Below are 27057 nucleotides of genomic sequence, written 5' to 3' on the forward strand. Positions count from 1 at the left end.
ATTATGAATTACTCTTAAACTTATGATAGTGGAGTATGATTGTGGAACCATATGTTTCTTTTTTTTTTCCCAAAAGAATATATATATATATATATATATATATATATATATATATATATATATATATATATATATATCACTGTTTAAATGAATAAAAGACTCAACTTAACGTTGGAGTGAATCGAAAAATCAAAACCAGAGAAATTAGGAGCCAATTTGCTTCGTGTATTGATGTCACAAGTAATTTAATTGCATGCAACCAAATGCTTGCAATTGATTTCTTTTAAGAAAAATAAAATCACTTCATTTTATTATTATAGCAAGGACAAAAGAATTAATTTTTTTTATAAAACATGATCTAAAAAATCAGATCCTAAAATTGACAAACGAGTCTTGATCAAGCAAGTTAGCTAATAAATAATTCACATGATCAAATCTTCGAGTGCAATTAAGTTGTTATGCATGCTAAAAATAATGTAAAAACACATTATCAGTGTTTAAGTGTACAATTAATGGAGAATACTATGCAAATGCTTGTTCACGTATCCATCTCTCGCTACGGTTCGGAACCACCTCCAATAGACCGTCTCTCAACCCAACCGAACCCAAACGAACCGAACCATCGACGTACCTATAAGATGCCACACCGGACGGAGAGTGCCACCCGTTAAATTCCTCAAAGCCCTCGACCCGTCGATCGTTCTTGTCAACTATCTTCGCCCAACCCTCTTCCCGATCTCTCCCTTCCGTCGCCTTTCTCCCTACAAAGACGGTGGTCCGTTCGCGAGGGTTTCCTTCTCGCCCTCCGCACCTTCGTCGTGAATCAGAGGGTCTCTCTGACGCTTCACGGAGGAGAAAGGCTGAAATCCGCGGAAGATCGAGGGAAAACAAAAAATGGTCTGCTTCATTCCAAGTTGTCTTCATTTCCCTTCCGATTATGATTGAATGTCTCAATGTCGTGCTAATCCGTTGATCTGGAGTCTATAGAGTTGTTTTATTTTTGTGTTCTTTCTTCCTATCTTGCCTGCATGTGTTTGAATGGTTTTGGAAGGATCTTCGTTGACGCTCCTTGATTTGCACTCTATCGTTTAAAGGAGTTGTTTAGTATCTTTATTTGCACTCCTTGTTCTTCTCGTCTATGTTCATGAGTGCGTCATCATGGCGAGATCTGTGAGTGTCTTGGCATAGTGTAAAAATCAAGGTTATCAACTTCGGTCCATACCGGTTCACAGAGCCCTGTTCGGTAGGTATGTACCGAGGTTTACCGACAATACACCCGAAAAGAACTAAAAAACCTCCAAAAATATTTGAAGGTAATGGTCGAAAAGTACCGGGCCGTATCGATTGGTATGCCTCGATCGAATTCCGGGGTGCACACCAACTGGTACACCTCGGTAAAGATCAAAATCTGAGGTATCAGTAACAGTCATATTTTGACCAGTACGGCTCGGTACAGATCCCATATCACTCGATACAGGGTCCAAACATTGTTACTGCTCGGTAGAGGGCGGTCCGCGTATTGATATCCTCTCGGACTAATATGTACTGTCCGTACTGGACGGTACACATTGAAATTGAGAACCCTGATGTAAATCATGATTCGTCATGATGGTTTTTGTGAGTTGTAGTACTGGTGAGATATAAATATGAAGTAGACAGTGAATAATCATGAATGTGTCCTTTTGTATGGACCAGAAACCTAGATTTGTTAAAATTACACATCTAACAAGTACTACCTCTGTTCAAGGAGGAATAGTACCCTCAGATAGCTATCGATTAGGATTACTATAAACTAAGAAACTTTCTCAATCCAAAGAGAGAACAACAATAATCCAAATCATGGTGTGGGGCCTTGTAATGATTTCTATATGTAGGATTGGTAATGTCCAAAATCATAATTAACATTCAATTTTAAGATCATATATCAATGTAAATATTACTATTATCTTAATCAATAATTCACCAGTACAAATGTTGAATTAGGCCTTCTTGATTTTTCACACTTCATGTTTCTATTAGCTTTATCCATATAGTTTGAAAGATCAGTATTAGTATCAGAATAGCCTTAGGATGATTCAATTAAGATCATCGGGATTGATTGGATCAGATTGGCAGGATCAAGGTGACAAAGAAAATAGCTTAAATGTCACTAAAATGAAAAGAAAAACATAAATATAATTGGGAGGGTACTATCAAGACCAATGAGGATCCCCCTTCGTTGGAACCTTACATAATGGTCTTTACATCTTTGGGATTATAGGCATGTTATCGACTTATCATACACGAAAACAACCTCTATAGCTCTGGTCCATGAATTTTATGATTGAGATTTGAGGGTGGCTTTGTCATTCTTATCGATTTAAACAAAAAGATATATTCATCCTTTGTTTATCTTTTCTTAGAAGCCATTTTTCTGCTTTATCAATATGCATTTTCTCAATGTTCTCAGTTATTTTAATAGCCAGTGATGAGACTGCTGAATTATTTCAACGCATGAACTGGTTAACATGCTAAATGAAGCGAAATTTGGACCAATTATGCTTTAGAAAATGGAGGTAGATGATTAGATTTATCTTGCACAGAAAAAAAGTTGACCCAAGAAACCTGAATGACAAATTAAGAACTTTTCCGGTCTCTACAACCATACAACACTAATCATGTAACTTCTGCTGTACTCTTATCTGCTGTGATGACTTGAGTATGCAGTTTTTTAATATTGACTTGATTATCTTGGTTGTGCTTTTCTGCAAGCTCAGACCAGAAGGCTAAAAGATGTGGAAATTAGCTTTCCAATTGTCTATGGAACTATAGCATTTTGGCTTGGTAAAAAGGCAAGCGAGTAAGTCTTTTTTGTACTTATAATAATTTCTTTTCTTTTAGCTGTTGCTTCTGCTGCAGCTTGTCTTCTAGGAAATTCATCATTATACATGATAAATATGCCATGTTGCATCTGAGTTTCATAACATCTAAAGTTAACTCTATTGGATCTTGTAGGTACAATTCACACAAATGGACTGTTTATGTTCGTGGGGCAACAAATGAGGATTTGGGTGTCATAGTTAAGCGTGCTGTATTTCAACTGCACCCTAGTTTCAACAATCCAACTAGGGTTGTAGAATCAGCACCTTTTGAACTTTCAGAGTCTGGATGGGGTGAATTTGAAATAGCTATTAGACTCTTCTTCCACAGTGATGTATGTGACAAACAACTGGACCTGTAAGTCCTTGCAGAAACATTTATTTTTATGTCTAGCCTGCTAAGTAAATGACATGTAATAATTGTTTACAGATATCACCAGCTAAAATTGTTTCCTGAGGATGAAAATGGACCCCAGTCAATCAAAAAACCCGTCGTTGTGGAGATATATGATGAAATTGTTTTCTCTGAGCCTACAGAAGCGTTGTTTGCACGGGTCCAGAATCATCCTGCTGCAATTGTTCCAAGGCTACCTTCTGGCTTAAACTTGCCACCTCCTGGTATAGTTTCATTCTGTTCTTTGGCCTTCTTTGTCATGCTATTTATGGTTTCAAAGTTACCACTTTTTTCTGTAGGTCCTGTTAATAATATCAATGAGAAGAAAAGAGGTGATACCAAGGACCATCCACTAAATCAGTGGTTTATGAACTTCTCAGAGGCAGACGAGCTATTGAAACTTGCAGCTGCTCGTCAATATGTGAGAATAAAGCCCCTCATTATTCATCTTTGCATAGTTCACTCTTCCATCCATTATTTTGACATTGAATGTCCGTGTTAGCTTAAAATAGTTTTTCATGAAGGCAGGCATTTTGAAGAAGGGCTTATGTACTTGTTATTAATACATGATCTTATTTATGATTTTCAAGAGTATAAATGCCTTCACGATTAGAAAGTACATACTTTTCTGAAGCAAGGATTAAAATTTGGATCTGGTAATTGTACCAGTGTTCAGATGGATTAGTATGATGCTGATATGCTCTCGTGGCACGTGTTGGTACTGGTACGGGTCAGTAATAATTGATACGGTACAATTCTTTTTGTTATTTTTAGATGAATACTGAGTAAATATGTCTTAAAGATCCATTGTGAATCATTTGGTTGAAAAGAACAAAAAGGAAGTCATTTGGTTGATGTCTGATTGAGTCAAATCCAGGTAATTAGGATAGGCTAATCGGTTTCTCTTCCTTGGAATCATCACTTATGCGAGTATGTTATCACGGTTACAGGTACAGGGCCACGTAGGAAAGCTCAGGAGACAGTTGAGCATGATTGATGGCCTGCCTCAACTGTCCAAAGCTGCTTTGGGACAATAGATCTCTTCCACCATGCTCTTCAGTGAGGTAGGAACTTTTAGATGATATAAATGAATCTAAATTGTAGGTAATAGCGACCACTAGAACTCAATGGCTGCCCTACTACTACTACTACTACTCCCAAATAGCCTGGTTTTGTAAGAGACCTGGTTTTGTTGTATACTTGATGAGTGTATGGCCTTAACCGAGCTTTCTGTATAACTCAAACATGTCTCAAGTACTTGATTTGCCAATCGAAACAGATACTGGGTGGAAAGAGATTCTGCAGCAATCACCGAAAAGGTATTATCGCCTCGCTTCTATTTATCACTGCATTATTGAGTTCCTGCAATGCAATTGAGGATGGAGGATTTAGAGGTGCAAGAGTATGTCCGATAGTTATCGACATAAGCGAAGTCTGTCAGGCCTCAATCAAACTCCTCTCAGCTTGTGCATAGTAGTAACAGCTATTGTTAAAGGACTGAGTGATGTCACTAGTTTTGTCGTGTTCATGTAACCTATCGTCGTGGTCTCGAGCTGCATCTCGAGAACAAATTTGAGGGACCCATCATACATAAATAAAGCTAGAGTAGAGTGATCCGTGAAGAGTGAGCCGTCACCACTTAATGCAAATTTATTTGACTCGCACTTTCCATCTGTCTCTATTCATCTCTTTTGATTGTTGATAGCAGCCCTCTTTTGATTTGGCTTCTCAAACAGATCATAAACGTCTCATACAGAGAACTCTTTGCCTTACTTGAGATTTGGTGGAATCCTGTTGGAACATGGTAGGATAAGAAGGTTGAGGCTGATGTATGGAGCTATTAAGATGATATAGATATGTGCTTAAGAGATTTACAAATAAGATTGTTAAAAATTATGAATGATTATTAATGATTCAAAAAAGATAAAAGGAAAATATAAATAAATATTTAAATATTTTTATTTTAATTAAACATAATTTTTTTTATAGATCTTGGTGACGATAAAAGATCGTCATCAACCTCAAATAGTTTGGACTTCATAAATTGATACTTGACATATTGACAAAAGATCAGTATTTAGTTTCACATGGATACCAATTCAACCCAGAAATATGTAATCAACGTTTGATACTTAACAGGTTGCATGAAAACAACACATAATTTTACGTTGAGAACATACCTGTCATGCATGAGAATGGAGAAGTTACTATACATAGTAGATCATGCCCACTTCGATGAGGCTTATGTGAGGGATGTTCAAAGCCACCGCAGGCCCCCTGCAATTCTTACGGAGGAAAGAATAGGCAACATCAATGGCAACCTTCTTCAAGAAAGGTGATGTCTTCCTGGCTTTCACATAAGAATGGCCCATTATGTACGCGACCCCTGCTTGCTTAGCTTCCAGTAATGCCATCAATTCCTCTTTTACCTCGGACTCCATGTTTTCCTCCTCGGACAACTCTAACCGGATTCGCCGCCGCGGACGGCCGACGGAGGTCCATTCCTGTTCATGTATTGACTGAAAGCTTTGTAGGGTTTCAGACTTGCTGCTCCTGGTGAAAGTAGAGTTACAGTTAACCTCAGTCTCATCAGCATCCCTCATCACCAAGCTGGTGCCAGAAGTATCATTAGCTCGTATGACAGCCATTCTTCCTTCCGGAGAAGTGTCACAACTCCCAGAGGATGATGATTCCATCTGGATGAACCTGGCAATGCTCAACACCAGTTGGTTCTCAAAGTTGTCTTCATCTTTCTGCACATCTTTGTACCCATATCTTATGATGCATCTGTACATTCTGTAGGCTCGGGGACCGATCCGTCCGACGAGGAACCGCTCATCCGGTGCAACATGAGGGACTGGCACTGACTTCACACAGACAAAGACAAGAACTTGGTGGAAAGCAGGGAGGTTAGTCACAAAATGGGAGAAGATTGCAGGAACACCAGTAACTAGTTCTGTGTAAACGAGCCCAATTCCAGGGACACGAACGATCCCAAGACTGGGGCCGAGTGTGAGGATCCATTTCATGGAGACCTTGTTCTGTAGGTCAAAGAGATATTTGCTGCGAGTACCATAGTGCCAGACGTACATGATCACCATGAAGACGAAAGAAAGCACGAAAGGCACCCATCCGCCTTGCGGAACCTTGATGAGCGAAGACGAAAGGAAGGCACCCTCAATGAACCCAAAGAAAACGAGAAATAACAGGGCAGATATGACGTTCTTTTGCCACACAAAGATGACCACTAGTGCCATTAACCAAGTGGTAACAAACATCACGGTCATGCTTGCTATACCTGGAATCACAAAGGGACAAAAGCAACAATCCTGCTTAGCAAGATGATTGGCGATTATATTGATCGTGTTACCAAATCAAAAATCTTTATCATGGAAGAGAAACATCATAAATATTTGATTGGGTTGTCACAGGTCCTAAAATCTTAAAACTTGTTATGAAATGACCCAATATAAATGTATAAATACTTCTTAGTTAAATACATGAAAGATGCAATATTCTTAATCAAACACCGGCAAAGAGAGAGAGAACTGCAATATTTCTTAATTGAACACTGCAAAAGAAATATTTAATGGGGTTAATATAAGTTCTAAGAGATTAAACTGTTAGAGAAAGACCCGATATTTATAGGCTTTTAATATGCTTAAAGGAATGCATGAAAAATAACATTAAGTTCCAAGCATGACCATTTATCGGTAACATTCTGATGTGCAAGCAAGATAAGCTCATGAAATTTCATAACAGACAAAATTTAAGCTGATATTGCAGTAAATTACGACAGACTTACCATAAGCATTTCCTATAAGGGTTGTGTCACGAAAGCCGAGTGTGACAGCAAGACAAAGAACCATAAGAATCCAGTTTATTTCAGGTATATATATCTGCCCATTGACCCATCTTGATGTATGGACAATTTTGACACGTGGAAAGCAACCCAAAGAATGGCATTGCTTCACGATGGAGAAGGTGGCAGAGATGACAGATTGGCTAGCAACTATAGCAGCAAGAGTGGAGATCACAAAGACAGGCCAAAATACAGGTTCTGCAACAAAATTCAGGAATTCACATGTAAATGTTAATCTTTGAGCAAATGTTAAATGACAGCATCATCAGATGAAGACTCACCTGGTATAGACCCAAAAAAGCTGATGGATACATCAGATATGTTCTTAGAAAGAAATGCTGCCTGCCCCATATATTGCAGTATCAGACATGGATATATGACACTGATAAATGCAACCTGCATAAAGAGTTGCATAGATTTTCAAAGTATTAGTGACAAAGAAAGTTACAGGGAAAAGATATCTTTAGCACAGACTGAGCTCATTCTAGTAATGCAGTCCAATGACAATAGTTGAAAGCTTAAGGTGTTGTATGACCTTCTAGGGAGCCTAAAAGCCCTGTATCAGTGCCTAATCAGAACAGAAGAATGATGATGGATATTCTACAGTAGTAAACAATAATGGTGGTCCTGGTGTCCTCGAAATTAACTTTATGGGGATTGAATAGTTTCTTCATTACAAGTTTAGTACATCAAGATAATTTCCTTCGATCACATTGGGACATCCAAACTCGTTTTGAAACCTTTTACAACCTTAACATGCAGAAAAGAAACAAGAGAAATCATGGTAGCATTGTTACCACAGATTCCTACACTATCATCATCGGACAATGTGGATTTCAAGGATGAAGATTTATTATAATATTGTCTCTTGTCTAACTCAAACAATTCTAACTCCTATTGGGTATATTCAGGCTTATCATGTAACAGAGATGACTTGAATGGACTTATAAAGGCTAGATGAATCTATTACTACTTTGACTTAAGTATGTTGGGTTAATGGTTCAAGCTCTACAAGGTAATAGGTCAATTATCCTATTGGATCAGATCGCGATATATTTACTAACTTTGATGATCATTATTGAATATTTGCATTGGATCAAATTTAGCCTTTAAATGTTAGTTTTGAACTCAAATCTGTTTATAGGGCAATAGGACAGTTGAACTCAAGGCAAGCTCAGGTGAGAGGTCAAGGTGTAGCCAGAGAAAGGATGGCATCAACCCTAGTATAGTCAATCCCTGTTGAGTGTCATTCAACCCATATGTTGGACCCTTATTTAGTTGGCTATTTTACTGGGCCATGATGCCACATCATGTGCCAGATTACCATAGGACTACTCCATCCACATATTGTTAGCGTAGGACTTCTACAGTTCAAGCTTATTATTACTAGTAAAATTATCAAAAGCTGGTCAGACATGATCAGGAAGGTGCATCAAGTCAATATCTGGAAGACCACTATAGGAATATAGCTATTGTAGGAAATTGAGACATGGAGACCTACTAATGTGTCCAGCCCCAAAATAAAGAGGTAGTCACCCTGTCAACTGTTCTAAAGGGGTATTCTCACTCATGATTCACCCTTCTTAAGGCAATAATTCACTTACAATGTTATATGATTCTAAGCAGATGAAGGACTAGATTGTCATGAGACTTATCATCTTCCAATGCATCATATAATTCTGTCGAGCAGATCAAGGATTAAGTATGCAATAGATTTAGTGGTATTGAATAGATAAGTATAACTCACTGCCCAATAGATAAACAACCCAAGTCAATATTCTTTTTTTTCTATTTTTGTAAAGGTAAATGATGAAGATAGGATTTGTTTATCTATTAAGCTCAATGATGAAGATAGGATTTATTTTTTTGTAAAGGTAGACAACCCAAGACCCTACTATTAACTATCAACTATTAACTATTAAGCTCTTTACTAACTAATATAACTGACATATTCAAATTTGTTAGATAAGATTATATCAATGTTTGTTGTACCGCCCAAGTCGATATGGTACAACTGGTGACTGAGACATGGATCGCTGAAGTCCTCATTGGCATGACCCATCGTACCATGTATCAATACACCAATACAGACCGAAATGTATCAGTCCAACAAATCTTTGAGACAATTTCGTTATCCAATGGTGAACCCTAAATTATATATCTTCAACCGTTGGTAAATCGATGTACATCACCAAACCAATATTTAAGATGAATCCAAGTCAATATTTTCTAATGTACAAAAAGATTAACAAGAGACATACGTTATATGAAATGATGATGGATTCTAATTTCCCCTTATGAGATCCAGATGTTGACCAAAGACTGATTACTTAAACAGCATAATCGATGTATAATTGTTGGTGCATGTTGATTTTCACAGTGATAACTTCAGTTGAACCTTAATTTTTCCATGTGTTTCAAATTGTTTCTTCTGTAACAGTATTGGTTATAAATTTCCGAATTTTCAACCTTATATGGTCATTCTTTTATTGAAACATTATGTAACGAGATATTTAGCACACATACCCTGATGGATGCTTCATTAAAGTGGCCAAGATCTGCAAACATAGCTTCAGTACCTGTAAATAGTTTGAACTCAGATATAAATTAGTATGTACTAGGCAAGTGAAGAACTGCAATCAAAGAAAAACCACTAAATAAAGGCAGCATATGATCTGGCATTTACCTGTAATTGAAAGAAGTATTCCCCCGAGAGAAATCCATCCATCTTTTCCTGTGTGCTCAAAGAACTTGACAATGTAATGTGGAGAAAGAGCATGAAATATTCTGGGATTCCAATAGATTGTATTATACAAGCCAATTGCAGCAATGCATAACAGCCAAATGATAACAACAGGTGCAAATATAAAGGCTACCCTCTGAGTTCCTTTGTGCTGCAAGGTGAAAAGGCCAACCAACACAACACAAGAAATGACTAGCACCTCACCTATGTCAGACAGAAGATGAGTAAGAATATCATGTTATACAGTAGAGTAAAAATTATAGAAGCTAAAACAAATTCAAGTTTATCCGAACTTTCAAGATGACAATGCAAAACAAGGAGGCTTAACTATGAGCATTGGAGTTAACCATAAATCAAGTACAAATAGTTACTTTAGCATCAAGTTTTCCCACTCTATGAAAAAAAGTATTTTTGTAATGAAGTTCACAAAAAAGAGCCCTTAGGACTCTTGCAAAGCCTAGTAGTAGGTATTAATGCAACTTGGATGAAGACAGCATCGGAATGATTTCTGAAAGCTTACATGTGATTTCCCAAGCCAGGACTCCTAAAAGTTGTTGCAAAAGATGAGAGCAACTCAGGTTATACATTTCCTATTTTCAAACTGATTATTTGTTACTAATTTTAGTAGCTATTTCAGGAATTTTATAGAGTCCTACTATAAGTCTAGTTAGATTAGATAATGGTCCTAATACATCAGAATGTAGATTAGATAGATTGATTAGATGTTAGAAGCGGGATGTTGCAGAATAACATAAGAACACCTAATGAAATACATGAATTCTCTACTTTTGTTGCAGTAAATTTATCTAGTAGAATAAGACATGGTTCTCAGCTTATGATGTTTTTTCCTCTAACTTGACTCAGAGTAGCATTTGTTAGAGGTGTTTCTTCTAACACATGCTTACATGTGATCCAAAACTCTGGAAAACTAAATTTTGTAATGAAGTTGTGAAACATATCTGCAACATTTGTCAACTAAGTGAAGCATGATGTTTTCTACATCATTTTTTCTACTTGAAGAAAAACGCCCACAAAGAAGCTATACATACCATCAAGCAATCCCTTGGCACGCACTCGCAACCCAGAAATTGATGATAGAACTGCAATGTACCCAAAATTAAGTCTAGCATGAGATTGCAAATAAAAATAAAATTGTTTAAGAGACAGAAAATGGGGTGTGTGAATTTTCACAGACAAAAAAAGATGAATTACATCATTATGTATGCCATTATACCAGAAATTGCTGGGGTAAGAACCCCATCTCCTATCACCATGCAAGCACCAAATAGAACTATGAGAAGTAAGCATGTTCTCAGCCTTTTGTGCTTCTCTAAAAACCTTTTTAGTGGAGAATGAATAGTATTTTGAGAAATGTATCCATTCCTATAATATGTGGAGAGCTCCTCATCAGCTGATTGCTGATTGGGGAGCAAACTGAGCTTGGCATGTCTGCAGAGCAAAGAGTACAAAGCAAACGTTCCACCTATGAACAGTTCCAAGAGTATGAGCAATGAAAGAAGAAAAAAAAAAAATAAATAAATAAATAAAACAGGAAAAAATAGAAGGCTGAAAATTTGAAACTCTCACCTTCACCATTATCATCAGCACCCAAGACAATGATGACGTACTTAAGCAGTGGGATTATGGTGAATGTCCAGAATATCACGGAAAACATACCAAATACTGTTTGCTCATCTTGATAAAGGCTCAGCCTTCCGGAAAAAGAGCTTGTATATACGTAAATAGGAGAGGTACTCAAGTCACCATACACTACTCCAATACTCTGATATGCTAAAAGAAGAAGGTGTTTGCAGTTGCCCCTCCAACAAACCTGTAAAAGGGAAAAATGGTTGACAATCGATCCAAGCAGAGATACCATGGGCTGAGCCTGGGGAATTTTTTGTCACTCTATCTGATAACACACAACCAAACATGCCGTCCAAGTATCCCTATTTAAAACAACCTGTGACTGGCAAATGAACAAGCCCTACAACGATCACTTTCTATGAAAGCAAGACCAAATCTTTTCATCTGATAAAGTGAAAATTTTCTTATATCTGGATAGGTTCTTGCCAAACTCTAGTAGCAGAAAATTTGTCCAAACTAATGTCGCGCAAGACAATTATTTAACACCACAATCTTCTCACTAGGAAAACACAAGTAAGACTCCACAAGTGTCCAGTATTCTGAAGTCTTCGAAAGACACTGACCATGGCAGGGAGAAATTTCATACAAGAGAAACACCGCCACCAAATACCCTTTCTTCTCCTTCGATTGGGTATTCAAACGGCGACCGGAGTACCAAAACAAGCACTATAGCCACAAAACACTCTACAAACAAACTAATTACCCTCTCTAGCTACGATTTTATTAATCCGCCCACGACAACGAATCAAAATTTGTGCACTAATACATTTCGCATCTATATTCCTATCGAAGTTCCCAAACACCATCGAGGATCATACCTACCGTCTAATGATCCCAAGAACAAATCACTAAGTTGAAAGCATCCTAACAGCTTAACCTTTGCAAGCCCAAATTTCACCGAGTTATTCGCTTTCTATAGTAAAGATCATCATCACACGCAGCTAAAGGTATCAAATACAACATAAAGAGATGATAGATTAAAGCATAAGAGATTTGCGGCGAGATCAAAGATGTCAGACCCTCTGCTCATCAGGAGCCGAGCCAATCTCTCGATCCATCGGTCAACGGATTTCTTAGTCTCTGCCACCGTTCGATTGACTCCGCCGCCGCCGATGCTGTTTCCGCTCTTCGAATCGATTCCTTCCAAACCTCGGAGGAAACCGCAGCGAGTTTAAGGAGATCAAATCCGGGCGTCAACTGAAAAAGAAATCATAATTTTTTGAGGAACGAGACAAATTTATATGGAGAGAAGGCAGCACGTAGTTTGTTTAAGAGATACTTTCACTCGAGGTGAGTGTAAGAGAACCGTCACCACCCAAACCGCAATGGTACACGAGGCGGACGCTTCACGCCGCAGCGGTGAGAATAATAAGTGGGTTCAAAGAGTCGGTTTTTTATGCGGGAATATTGCAGCATACGTATATGTGCGTCACCCAGCACGCGGAGAGGGACCCGCCATCGAGAGTCTCAAACTAAACTAGTGAGATTTGATATTATTATGTATTATTAATATAATTATTAGTTGTATTGTCAAGTATACATCTTATTATTCGATTAAGAATCGATGAGGGAGAACGCATGAGCAGAAGAGGATTCATCGATGATGAATGATGCAAGATAAGATGAATCTCTGTACAGTTTGACCTCCTGAGGCTGAGATAATGCAAGAAGACTTTATTTCAACTAACAAAACAATATATCTTGGCTTGTCAGGAGAGAGCTAAAGTACCACTGAAATAACTGAGGGTGCAACTTGGATGAGCAACACCAAATCTTGTATCACGAGAAAGTCTGACTCCAATTTATTTGACTCTAAACCATATGTTTCAGATGGTGGCTAGAGAAGAGATAGATGATGATCATCACTCTGAGGTAACACTACCCAAATCGTTATAATTAAACTACTGAAATCAAGAGAAATTTTACATTTGAAATCAAACCATCTCTTCTCATGTACAGACCTCGCTGTGGCCTTGCCTAAAGACACCAGGCTCTAAACCAACGAGGCCTATTGAATCAGGAAAGAAATCGTAAAAGAAAAAAGTGCATCTGAATACAAATAATTCCATTTCCCATTTTTGATGCATTGGATTGAACACACTCACAAAGTTGAATGACCAACAAACCGCTTTGTGCCACTACGGCAAGCGGAGCAAGAACTTGAATACATCACCCAGCGAAATGATGCCTTCTACACGGTTGCTTCCAGCTTCGACAACAAAAAGGCGGCGGACACCTAAATCAATTTATACATCAATGTATATAGTATGATATCCAATAGAAAAGGTGAAATGTTATAATTTTTTGTATGATGAATCATTACCAGGATTAGCCAATTGCTCCATTACTTTCTGTAGAGAATCTGAACGAAGACACATATGGCATCTCTGCCCATTATGGGATCCTTGATGAGGATTTGCATCTTCTCTGAGTTGCAGTGCCTAAGTTTACAAAGGAAGAATGAAACTTAAAATACACTATCAACGTCAAATTTGATAGATACCTAGGTGACTGAAAAACTTTTCACAATTTTTTGACCGAATCTAACATTCTCCGATAACATGATAATTTAAATTTTTGACATGGCAATAGCATAAAATATTTCAGAGGGATTTAAGTTGATATTTACAAAAAGGAAAAATGAGATATAGGAAATAGAGGTTACTAATTCAAACGATCCCAAATTATTGTGTCCCCAATGTACCTAAACAGGCTCATTATCAAATCCCCATATCGTGAAGTCATGGTCTCTATGGACTTATCAACTTTTGCAAGTTCCACCATGAACAGATTAATTGCCTTAGCAACAAGTAAAACTTACTAAATACTTGATGTAGCAAATGAACATAGAAGGATGAAGACAAGGGTGGATACAATGCTACAAAGAAACATACGCTGTCAGAATCAACATTAATCCCATCTTCTACGTTCTGACTAACCAAAATTCAGCAACAAGTGAAACCAGATAAACAAAGTAGACGGCAGGGATGCTACAATGGGCAATGACGCTAGGTCCAACATGTACAGATATGCATCATGTCCTTTCATCTGACAAGCGAGGTCCACAGATCTGTCATTTTAAATAACACATGCTGAAGAGTTTGCTCAATGTCACCCTTTGGTCATGGTAATGTGCGAGGATTTGGACTATGAACTTGCCAAAACAGAGGATCTCAACCCAGTTGCAGAGCATGTAGGAGGGTCGGCTATAAACCACAGAGACAACACGAGGATGGAGACCAAAGTCATTGCTTTGGCTTCATCTCTAATAGATTATAGTGGCAAAATCTAAGAACAACAACAAAAGATAATATGGGGAACTATATTGTAAAACCAATGTAATAAGGATCTGTGGCCGGGCAAGTTTATCAAAGCAATGATTAGTAGCTCTTTCTGCCTGAATTTAGGCTGCTCAAAATGCCCAAATCATCCTTCTATTTTGTTTAAAACCATAATCCATGAATTGTGATATGAAAAATGTTGTATACCATCATCCGTCTATTTTTAAACTTCTCATCCATTTTACAATGACAAGTTAAATAACAAAAGACAAAAGTAATCTCTACTTTGGTTAATTAGGAATCGGTAAGATCTACCAACATAGTGATTCATTAATTTTCTCATGTATGAATTGTTTGCTTGACCTTCTACCATCAAAAGTAAAAGGCAGATATAATATAGTAAATACAAGCACAAATAATATATCATAATATACTAATTCTACAGATCAAAAGAAACACTGCAAGAAAAAAAAGTTCAGTAACATAGGAACTCATCCAGAAACAACTAGAAAACAAATATTGAGGAATGAAGCAGAGCCCTGGGTGTACACATCAGCCAATTGCAACTCAAGTCATTACTTAAGTTGCAACAGCAGCACATTTGAGTAAAATCCTTCTTTCTTCTTCGTGACAGATATTCAATATAATCTGACAGCTGATAAACATCAGATGTAATTTCTATTATTCACCAGATAATAAGATAGAAAGGATATGCTAGCTTTCCTGATTTATTAACTGAAGAGCCAACAGATAAAACTTTTTACCAATTCAAGCTTGACAATCACATCGTTATTTTTGTTTATCATTAACAACATTATTGGACAAAGAGGTTTGAACCAAGCAAGATAGTGAAAAAATTGATGGAATAGTTCTGCTCATGTGTATGGTAACACATGATATCTCCACAGCCCCTTCAGGAAATAACGAAAGTATGGATCAGTGTATTTGAACTGTCAACAATGCATGTAGTAAATGATACCTCTAGTCTTAATCAAGAATGAAAGGAATGGACTCGTGTCTGTGAACAAAATAGCCAACGATGATAACTTGCATCTGAAAATTTTAATCCACATCAACAAGCAAACCCCATATAAGTTACTCGTAGGATGCATGGGTGACACAAATAATGTCAGAAGAATCCTGCAGATTGTTCAATTTGAAAATGTACTGATGATACGTTGCAATTCAAGATCTGAGTAGTGTTGGTCAGCTGGAAATAAGAACAAAATATGAATCATACAGATTTATGACCACAATGAAACCACAAAAAAAGGGTTCTACACAATACAAAATGTCCTGATAAGGATGGAATTCAAAAATAGGATGACCCTACATATATGAACTAAGTTGTTTAATACTCAAAAAGTCAGGCAAACATGTCTCACTGACAGGCTTCCTCCATGATGTTCCCTATACCAGCAAATTCCTTTGAGCATAATGAAACTCCAGATCATCTACTTTCCCTGAATTACATTATTCCCGTGTTGATTTATATAGAATAAAATAGGGTGTCAATAGAATTTAGATGACAAAATAAACAACAGAATCTGGATGCAAAAATGGCACTAACTACATCAAAAAAAATTAATGCACTACATCCACAGGCATTTATAGTCCACAAGTTAAAAGAACTAGAAATACAAAATCCACTGCATGAAACATCACAAGCATTCATGATGGATCATTCATAAGATAAAGAGCAAGCCAAAGTAAAGAGGTTTCAGTTTTTTACCTGGTAAATACTCACTTCATCCAGGTGAATTTGTGCATAAGCCTTGTCTTTAGCCAGAGATGTAATGTCACTGCAGTCAGAACAAAAGAAAGAAAACAAAAGAAATTGAAACATCCCACCTGTACTCAGTCAAATAGCATAGATTATTGAGGAAAGTTTAAAACAAAAATTGCAGCTGAAAGACACCACCTGTACTAAGCACAAGTATAATACCTTCTAGAGTATGCATCCAACAAACGATCATGGTCATCAACTATCGGTACTGAACTAACTTGAGCTGTATATTGAATCAATGAGTGAAATAAGATATATATACTCTATAATAAGACAAATGGATAAAGCATAAGGATTGCAGATGAATCATGCATTTTTAGAGCAGAAGAAAAGAAAAAAAAAACTATTAATTGCAGCATAGAATTACCAAATTAATCTCAAAGATGCAGCATTATAGGGATTATACTCTTTTGTGAAAATCTATAAATCCACCAAACTACAGAGTCCACCAAGGCAAAAGAACTTGAGGAAAAAAAGGTTCAAACTGGATCTCAATTTAATGAAGCTTTGGCACATCAGAACTTTAGTGACTCTTGTTGACCAAGGTTTGGACAAATCAGCATTAGAAATATAAGAAAACTCAAGTTATGAGTGTCATGTCCATTCTGGCAAAAGGCTTCTGTGATATTAACATTTGAAGAAAGAGACTCAGAAAACATTGCTCAAGGATGAACAAAATTGTTGGAAGAAAACATATCTAATTCAGATGCCACTTTAGTTGCTTCAGATCATTAAATGGACAGCATTAAGACACAAACAATAACTTCCAATTATAAAATATGGTGATTGTCGTAATTTGCTTTAACATGTATCTTGTTGGTAATGATATTTAATCTACACCCATCATTGCTCACATAGTAAAAGCAAAGAACAAAGAGAAAGTCACAGGAATTTATAGATGGCAGAAGATGATCTATAGTCGTGATCCACATGTACAAAATATACATTCTAAAAGAACTATTTGTATCAATTTTTTTATTATCTTGCAGCCTGATATGCATTGATATAGGAACATAAGTTAAACCATTCAAACAACATACATAATCCTGAAAAACAACTTGCACAGAAAGTAATCTAAAGGGTTTTTCTATGAATGTGAAGTTAAGTGCAAGGACTAAAAACAAAATTCAACCATTGCAAAAGTTAGCCTCAACCATATCTAATTTTTTTAATCAGCTCATTAGAAGAGTTAAAGAAACCAACATGGAAGGTCAAGCAGAGTTAATAGGCAAACAAAGAAAATCACGTGAAGCATGTTATAAGATCAAGAGAATGCAAGTATAAAAGTTTACAGTTGATGTTTGCATGAATAACCCTCAAAAATGCCACCTGAAGTGTATTCATGCAATTTCAAACACAATAGATCCTATTATATGGTACCACGCAGGGAAAACATGTTAGGTGTCTACATATAATTAATAAATTTGAGCCAAGATGTAACCTTGCAGTAACAATGCTAAGGCAGAGCTAAGTGATTCATTTGATCTCAACATTGTCAGGTGCTTCTTATTTGACTCAGCATTTCTTGGAACCCATGTGCCCAGAGGAGTAGTGCATATTGCTTGTTGCAATACAGGGAGTGAACTAGATGAATGTCTAAAATGCCTGCAGATACCTAAAATTTTAAAACCAAACTTGCTGAGGGAATATCAATCTCATTGCCATTAGGCTATCAACCTACTAGTTAACAAACGAGGGTAAGATGAACTGAGAATGGCAAGATAATAGGCCTTACATTTCAATATGCCTGAAAGAGATGCAAGATGAAGTAAATGTGGAAATGATTCCTCTTGTGATGGTGAATGAATTATTGGAACTGTTGCCACCTGATTTTGCACTATATTCAGTGCTACATCTTTCAATGAATCATAAGGCCCAACCTACAACATCAAAGAGATTTAGCAAATGATAGTGACTGCAACATTTACATGACAACAGTCAGCCATACTAGAGACACACGGATGGTAACTTCAAAATTAATAGGATATACAAGATCGGTAGAACACTACAATCAATTAAAAGAAATCAACATGAAGCACAAAACACCCATAAGTGGATTGGTCAATGGAAAATAAATGAATTAACCCAGCAAGTAATCAACTTAGATGTCTAAATAGATTAGATAATGAAAATCAGATATTAGTCTGGAGAAATGCATAATATAAAACCTAAACTATTGAACACCACTACATTGGTATGGCGGTTCATGAACGAATACATATCAGGAACAACACTGTGTGTACTACATGAATTATTTGTAGTGGCATCATGTTTCAAAGCCTATGATGCAGGACCATTTTAATTTATTTGACATTAGAATAAATTTTATTAGTTTAGGGTGTAATTTGCAAATGTAATGTCATCAAACTATAACGTCTTCCATTATCTTATATTAAATACCAAGATCACCAAGAAGAAGAAAAAGGAAGCCAAACAGAAGAAAAGCAAAAAGACAAACCTTAGCATTTAAAGACCTGAAGAAAAAGATGAAGGAGATAAATTAATTGATTTAATCTAAGATTCACTCCTACAGGAAAATTTATTCTTGATTGAAAAACTAGAAAAAAGGAACTTTAACAATCAAATATTTATCAACAAAGAAGATTATATGCAAAAACAAATATGAAATTGTCTTCCCCAAAGAGGGAAAGATGAAATGGTTGACAAATTTTAACTGATAGGATGTAATTTTCTTTATTGTATTTTTTATTTATTGTGTATGTTCTTATTTTTATTATATTTGGGGTCTATAAAAAGGGAAGAATAATAAGCATCAACTAATTAATGAACAAAAATATTTCTTCACAATTTTTTTTCCAATGGTATACTTCCATTGTCTCAATGGAAGACATGGTGTAAGGCCATCCCTAGCAATCAATTCTTGGCAAGGGCAAGTGTTCTGTGAATATTTAAGAACGTTTAGTATTTGGCTAATGTAGGATAACTCCTTTGATACCGATTTGATGTATGACAATTATACTGCAACATGCTAAAATATGCTGAGCTTGCACACCAGAAGCCAGCCCAAAGCCGTAGCAAACTGTACAACATTGACCCATTCCCTTCCCAGGCCCCATTTATGGCCAGAGGGCTGCACTATAGCTGAAAAGGCCAAGGGTAAACCTTGAGCTGATGGGTGTAGTCTGAAGAAGTGTTGAACTCAAATTACAACTGAAGGAGCATTGGCCAGAGTATGTTGTGGCTGGTGTGACCAAATCTGAACCTCCAAGGAAAGCAAATCCAAGGTGGCACTAATAATAAACTCAGGAAAGTTTAGGGCTAATTTGACCTAACTTAGGTGAGAATTGCATTGTTATAAAAGGCATACCAAATACACGAGGCTCCCACCAATGTGAGGTCCGGGGAGAGTCAATGTACGCAGCCTTACCTTTATATATTTAACGAGACTATCTTCGTGACTTGAACCCTGGTCTCCCAGGTCGCAAAGGAGTAACCTTATCATTATACCTGACCAAAACCAACTAAATTGGTTTTTAATCGACTGAAATCCAACAGAACATTATTCCTTTGACTGAATATAGATGACTTGCACCATCTTGGAACATGCCACATTTGTGCTATACACTAGGCATGGCCTGGCATACCATTGACACAGGCTGTCTGCATGTTATGCATAATCTTAGGGGCTTCCTCTGTAATAGAAGACCTATGTTTACTGATTTAACATGCCTTTGGAACTATGTATCATCATAACATATACATTTTCCTTATTTAGGAACATATGTCTGAACTGTTATCTTATTTATTTCCTATCTTTTTGCTGAAAAAAATCTAGGCTTCACAAGTCAAAGTAAAAAAAAAAACTACTAATAGTACTTCTGAATTCCTGTTCTTGTGTTGGCATGACAATAAAGTAGACCAAAATTTCTACAATCACAAAACAACATTGTAAAAACCTAAAAGATATGAATGTTGAAAATTTTGATCCCTTCTCAAAACTGCAATCAAAATCTAGTACCTATACATTATTATTAGATATCTATCACTACGCATCTATTGCGGGTTGTGAACATTGCTTGTCCAAATGGAATATACATCATGCTCTCAAGATGTCAAAAGCAAATGCTAAGACATTACCCTAAATTCCAGTAAAATATTTTAATTTTTAAAGTCTTTTTTTGAACATCTGATACAGTCTTAAATGTGCAAAAAGATACTTCGTAATGACCCTTAAATTTCAGCATCATTTAGAGCTTTATGCATCTTCTTTCGGACCGGTCAATGAGAGTATACTAAAAAATATATATCAGTAAAACACCATCGATGACCTTATAAATCAACTGAGATCTGTTCAAAACCTTCATGAAAAAAGTGTGCAATGAATAACATCACCTGTCACCATTATATAAAACTTATTTAACTGACTTTCTGGTGACTTTTGAAACAACCTATGGAATCACCAACTCCTTTTATATCAGAACTTACTTTTTTTCAATCAGTAAAGAAGACCAACTAGCAAGAGAAAATAACAAGAGAAAGGTTACATGGATTAGATGGTCTTTAGATTTTCTTTCATGCATAACCAGTGGCCAGCTTCGTTGTTGTTTTGCCTTTTTCCAAGCAGAAATAGTATGGGTCTCAAGCTCTTCTTCTGTCAAATTTGAACCATGACTACTGAGCTGCAAAGGGAAAAGGTTAAAGCAATACTAAAATTCAAAATTCAATAAGAAAAACAAATGGAAGAAAAAACTAGTTAAAAAAAAAGAGGTATCAAATCAATAATTCAAGTCAATGTGCAGACAAAATGTGTGAACATGTACAACATGTGCTAACAGCAAGCTTAGAATACATTGAAGAGCACAGGGACAAACCTTATCAGAGTGGCCTTGGTACCTTGGTACCTTCACTCTTTGTTTCTGGATATTTTCAGTTTGTCCAGCTTAGTGGAAGTTGTTAAGGTTGTTCATATTCCTAGAAATGTCAATAGGGACGCCCATCTTCTACCCAAGAGGGGCCTCAACTCTTCTAGCAGCAGCATCCGAGGGAGATCACTCCCAGCCTGATCCTTTTGTAACTAGCTCTTTTGATTAATAAGTAATACTCAGTTTTTTTATTAAAAAAAAATAAAGGATCCACTCAGTGAGTTCAAAGCAATCTTCGAGGATAGGCAATTCCTAGTCCATGACCACTTGCAAATAAAAAAGAATTGCATTGAAGAAAATCAATCCCATCAAGAATCCACAGCAAACCTTCAGAAAAAAACAGCACAAGGAGAAGTAATTTCACCTAGCTTTTGAATGGAAACAAAATGATTCAGATTCCACTTGTACCTCTTTCAGAATTAGTATAAAATCCAATGGACTAAGTACTCCAACAAATTCACCCTTGCAAGTATCCAGTAAAGGAGCAACAGGAATTTCCTGACAAAAATTCAAAAAGAAAAGCATACATTTTATTAGTTCAGAAACAAACAATCAATCAGCAAAATACCGCTTAAACATCCATGTACCCTTTTCATAAACAAAACTTGACATCACTAGAAACTAAGATTTGCTCAAAAAGTTATCATCTCTACAAATAGAGATCAACAATAAACAGATTCTAAGTGTACAAATGGCTCATCTATAAAAGTTTCTAAGTCTTCAAAGTAATAACAAAGTAATATACAAATGAATTAAAATACAGCAAAACCAATGACAACAGCTATCATTGGCTTGCTCCATCAATTGTTTCTGCCACTTAGGATGGTAAAGCCATCATCTTCAAATAATCCAGAAGCATTATGTTGCTTCTCATAATTTTTACATCTTCTTAAACTTCCACTCTCCTCTTGAAACCTCAATTTTTTTGGAAACAAAGATTTTCCTTAAACATGCATCAACGATGAACTTCATCAACTTATTCTTATTTTGGTGCCAAATGAGTCTCTTCTTTATACATTTCTAGAAAATCCTTGCTGAATGATTGGAGTTTCAAAAGGCATACATAGTCTCATACTAAGCTGTATTTATCATACCGCCATCCATTTTTGGCTTATTTTGGCTAGCACAATGTCCATAGTGGTTTATCTAGCTGAATTGAATTTCACTGATAACATGCCAAAACCCCTGCATGAACCGGCACAACATGGTATCATGTCATGTCAAAACCCATGAAGAAATGGGCACCCTTAACTCTGATAACTATGATACACCTATTTGGCTCAATTTTAGGCAATCCATAATAGTGCTTCCAATTCATCTAGTACAACCCTGATCAAAACACAAGTGCATGTTCTGCAACCAATCATGACCAAGAAATATTGGCAAGGTTCTAAATGTCAAGGAAGGTTCTGATATATTGTCGGCAGATGCAGCAGGCACACATTGTGTCCTGGCTGAATGAGGCCAAAGTATGGCTTGGCCATAATATAAAATTGGCAGCATCGGGACAGCATAGCACAAGATGACTTGAAAGATAACTCTGTGAGCTGGCAGGAACTTAGTCCGTCGATCATGGTACACTTTCATAAATAACAATGAAATCAACTACCAGTTGAGATGCTACGTAGACCTAGCAGGCCCTCCTTGATAGCAATATATTTGTGATAATCAGAATAATATAATACAACTACTTGAACATTAATTGGTAATTAGTTGTATGAACCAATGGTTTGCAGTGCATCCCGAAGGCTTAACCTATGACACTCAAATAAAGTTATTCAAACACACATGGTATACAGAAAATCTAGAACCAAGGTGTCAAAACTTTTTCCTAAATTAACTTTTTATTATTAGTTTAAGTTTTAACCTTCAGATGTTCCGAATTTGCCAAGGTCCTTCTAAGTTCTAACAATATATCAATGAGTATAGGATACATTACTCACAATTCTTACATTTAGCTATTGTTACTAAGTTAGTGCTTAAATTCTGGTATCGAGTCACAGACAAAATATAAGACTCAGAAAAGTAGCACTTTAGCATGAAATTTAACATTAATTTTTTATCGAAGCATTTAATCAAATCTTAGATGACAGGTACCTGTTCATACAGGATATGAAATGCTTGTTTTACTGGCAGATTAACATCAAGAGTAATGACCTGAAGAGCAATACCAATGTTGAATCAATGAGAAAAAATGCAAGTTGCGGAATTGCTAATATGCTGATAAAATATAAAGCAAGATAGCATCTTATTCACTAAGAAAAAATAATTATACCTTTCCTGAATCAGGAAGCAGATCATAAGCAGTATGGGTGGACAAAAATTCATAAATGTGATCACGAAAGTCTCCAATATCAGCCTCTACAGTCGTCAGTGTTGTCTCCTGCAGCAAAGAATCTGACAGTTAAATAGTTGATCTAATAGAAATGGTAATTCAATCAAAGATAGAGATATACTAAGTGATTCAAAGATGATTTCAGTCATTCAAGACAATAATGGGCTCAGTATGACATCATATAACATGCCAAATTGCTGTTGAGTTTTGCACATACAATCTAATCTTAACTATAGTTATGAAAGCAAACATTGGGAAAGCACAATTCAGCATACAGCATTTCTACACTGAATTTGCTGGCATGCAACTTCCAGTAGAAGTGAGCTGTGACCATTATTCATTACTATCTTATAGTCAAAAACTGTTATTGCATTGGTAAATGCTCCCTACCTCCCCACCCTCCACCCGCATCTCACATCATTTGTTTTACCAGATAATGTGTCATTCAGTTTTGAGATGCAGCACACCATCTATGAAATTCTCACATGGGTGATCACAAAAAAGAGAAAAACAAAAGTGATTATTCTCTTTTTTTTACAAGTCTATCTAGAGTCAAACATTCCACACTAAGTCCATAATTACTCCACTAACATAGGGAAGGTCCTAACTCCTAACAACGGTAAGTATGCAATGAAACATAAGTAGCTACTGTTAATCAAGTCTCTTGAATTTCTATATTCATCCCCATAAATGTAACCATAATAAATCAAGGAAATAGTTAAACAATATTTTTTACATGAACAACTTAGTGATATGGCAGTAAGTATTACAAATCAATCATATGTATGTCCAGATATGTACAAAACTAAGCATATGCTTAACACAAAGATGGTGATGCATGCAAGTGCATTCCATAGAAACAAAATCTAAGTTCACATTAAAAGGAAATATGTTTGCAATTGTATGTAAAAAGAGGGGACATGAATTAACATATTGAAGCAGTATTGTACAGGTTCACCTTCATCATTATTAGATAATTGTAGACTTACCACATGTCGAAAGTTCTCATGGTCAACATCCATGTTCATTCGGTTATTGGGTGTCTCGGGGCTTAAGATGGTCTGCATACTAGGTTCTTGGGTAACAATAAGAGTGTTCACTATCCCATAATTTCCCACCATATGAGGTTGCCGCTCATCATGCCGCCATTCACCATCTACAAAGAACTTATACTGCACACAGTGTGTAACAAAGTTAATTAACTAAATGCCTGTACAAAATAACAAATAATTATAAATCCAGAGGTTAGCATATGTTCAGAATTTAAAACATGACAAAAGCACTTCAAAATACAAAATAAAGTAAAATGACACCCAAAGAAAATCAAATGGACAAGTCTGTCTAAACCTGTTGGCTTATAAATATGAAGAAAACTCATATGTACTCCAGTAAAAAAAAGCTAGGGGTGACCTCTCAGAAAGAAAGATATAACAAAAAACATCAAATTTGTAAGAAAAATAAACTCACGCTGACCTGATGAACGCCAGGTGTTAATCTGCAGATAGCTTGAAATACGGAAGGACAACCCTCCACGCGGGTCATTGGTAAATGTTCAGTCCACCTACAATGAAGATTAAAATAAATACTCTAGAGAGATAAGGATTAAATAACAACAAACGGGCCCACATTCTTCCACATTCAAAGGTCTAATTCATCATTAGCATTTCACAAGCCCAAATGTTATAATCAAACAGCAAAATTAAAATTGCCCATCCATATATGAACAAATGCACAAATGCAAGAAAGCACACATGAACCACCTGTATCACATGTAGCCCAGTCTGATTGATGAGATATGGCATGAATGTTACATTTCTATTCACCATTGACACCCATATTCTTGTACATCATATTAAGACAAAAAAAAATCCCATTTTGACAAAGGAAAATTCAGCCTTTATTAACCAAAACCAGGATGTTTTGAAAGGGAACTTGGTGTAGTTTTCCTGCACGAAAAACTGCAGGGCCCTCTGTCCTCAAGATAATTCTTTAGATTCTAGTATGTTTTAAATCATGCTTTCTCAAAAAAGATTATAAACCAGTTAGTTTTGTAATGCTTCTTCAATTCCACTTACCATGCAAATAATTAGTAAAATAAATAAACAAAAACAAAGGGAATACAAATGAAGAAATAAACACACCTTGTAAAAGAGCCAAGTAAGTAAACTCGTCTCCCGCCATAAGGCCAGACAAACCTCGTTGGTATAAGCACTCCACAAGAAACTGCAGCTGTAACCTGTGTACGGTCTGTTCCAGAAGGAAACATCAGGCCAAAACTTTCAGAAGCAATATCGAACTCAAAATGGCTGCAGAACTTATCCCACAACTTCTTAACTCAAAGATTTATCGCTCATGAAATGCCAACTTCTACTCCGATGCTTCTCCTCAACCTGAAATCTCATGGACACCGCAAAAAGTGAAACAACATTCCATCACACCAAATACCTCAAATTCAGGTTCCTAGTACGGGAGTCTCCCCAGTCTCGTAGGGAACCCCTCAATGATCACTCCCCTTGTGTCAGAAGCCGCAAAACTACCTACCAGCCATGGAGATGCAGTCTGGGTCACTAAAAATCAACTTCCGTTACCGAGAGAAAAGCCAAATTTACCCGATTAGAAAACCGCGTCTTCTAAATTTCTGCACCAATTCTAAGAAACTGAATCCCAGAGTTTAATGTGATAAAGGAACCAAGCAACGGAAGCAAAACCCTAATCTTCAGCAACAACGAGATCATAAGCCAAAAAAGGCGCTCGACGGCGAAATCAAGAAGACCTCGATCACAGAAACGGGAGATGAGGATTGGTGGAGATCGAAGATGCGTTGAATTGCTCGGAGGAGTATAGAAATGGCGGGATTGAAACGGGGAAGAAGTGGGACGAGAAGAGACAAAGAGAGTAAGAGAGAGAGAGAGGTTTAAGGAAAATAAAGATAATATTTCATTTCGGTGCCTTATTTATCTTATTCGAACGGAAAAATGTGTGGTTCAGATTGATACGGGCCGAGTGGTCTGTTCCATCACTTGAGATCACGATCGTAATCTTCAGATCATACGGTGTGTGTTTCATCCCTTGTAGAGAGACTATGGGGGTATGAAACGATGACATATAGAGATTTCAATAGTCAATAGTCAAGACGTAAAGTAAGTCCCAGATGGATCCGACGAATAGTGCCAAGAAAATATGGATACGTTACGATCGTATGTATCGTAAGGACCTCCTAAATGGATCAAAGTAAACTATCCGATACAAAAACGATCGACATATCAAT

General features: G+C 36.5%; 3 protein-coding genes across 10 annotated transcripts; 1 reads left to right on the forward strand and 2 right to left on the reverse strand.

Annotated features, from left to right (window-relative positions):
• The first annotated feature begins 680 nt into the window (after positions 1 to 680).
• Positions 681 to 4519, forward strand: LOC135584447 (transcription initiation factor TFIID subunit 14b-like). Its single transcript, XM_065090682.1, has 6 exons — positions 681 to 897; positions 2757 to 2839; positions 2995 to 3216; positions 3289 to 3476; positions 3552 to 3673; positions 4203 to 4519. Exons 1-6 carry the CDS (start codon positions 895 to 897, stop codon positions 4287 to 4289), a joined length of 705 nt encoding a protein of 234 aa, XP_064946754.1. The 5' UTR covers positions 681 to 894; the 3' UTR covers positions 4290 to 4519.
• Positions 4520 to 4636: 117 nt separating this feature from the next.
• LOC103971957 (potassium transporter 7) lies at positions 4637 to 12709 on the reverse strand. 2 transcript variants are annotated; one of them, XM_065090681.1, is made up of 10 exons: positions 12524 to 12709; positions 11445 to 11688; positions 11092 to 11340; positions 10907 to 10957; positions 9801 to 10061; positions 9641 to 9693; positions 7396 to 7510; positions 7058 to 7312; positions 5433 to 6550; positions 4637 to 5043 (listed from the first exon to the last, which is right to left on the reverse strand). In XM_065090681.1, exons 1-9 carry the CDS (start codon positions 12560 to 12562, stop codon positions 5460 to 5462), a joined length of 2358 nt encoding a protein of 785 aa, XP_064946753.1. In that variant the 5' UTR covers positions 12563 to 12709; the 3' UTR covers positions 4637 to 5043; positions 5433 to 5459. The 2 variants fall into 2 exon arrangements, with proteins under 2 accessions (XP_064946753.1, XP_064946752.1); XM_065090680.1 differs by lacking the exon at positions 4637 to 5043 and having other exon boundaries at positions 5329 to 6550.
• Positions 12710 to 13372: 663 nt separating this feature from the next.
• LOC103971958 (sucrose nonfermenting 4-like protein) lies at positions 13373 to 26709 on the reverse strand. Of its 7 annotated transcripts, XM_065090684.1 has the most exons (15): positions 26399 to 26708; positions 26125 to 26326; positions 25931 to 26036; positions 25263 to 25350; positions 24779 to 24961; positions 23730 to 23837; positions 23552 to 23611; positions 21863 to 21952; positions 21077 to 21211; positions 18307 to 18451; positions 18013 to 18186; positions 16731 to 16794; positions 16518 to 16587; positions 13828 to 13945; positions 13373 to 13740 (listed from the first exon to the last, which is right to left on the reverse strand). In XM_065090684.1, the coding sequence occupies exons 2-15, from the start codon at positions 26189 to 26191 to the stop codon at positions 13643 to 13645; spliced, it is 1506 nt and encodes a 501-aa protein (XP_064946756.1). In that variant the 5' UTR covers positions 26192 to 26326; positions 26399 to 26708; the 3' UTR covers positions 13373 to 13642. The 7 variants fall into 7 exon arrangements, with proteins under 7 accessions (XP_064946756.1, XP_064946755.1, XP_064946757.1 ...); XM_065090683.1 differs by having other exon boundaries at positions 26125 to 26708; XM_065090687.1 differs by lacking the exon at positions 13373 to 13740 and adding an exon at positions 15765 to 15838 and having other exon boundaries at positions 26125 to 26709.
• Between the last annotated feature and the right edge of the window lie 348 nt (positions 26710 to 27057).

This window comes from Musa acuminata, chromosome BXJ1-11, assembly GCF_036884655.1.
Source record: "Musa acuminata AAA Group cultivar baxijiao chromosome BXJ1-11, Cavendish_Baxijiao_AAA, whole genome shotgun sequence".
NCBI lineage: Eukaryota > Viridiplantae > Streptophyta > Magnoliopsida > Zingiberales > Musaceae > Musa > Musa acuminata.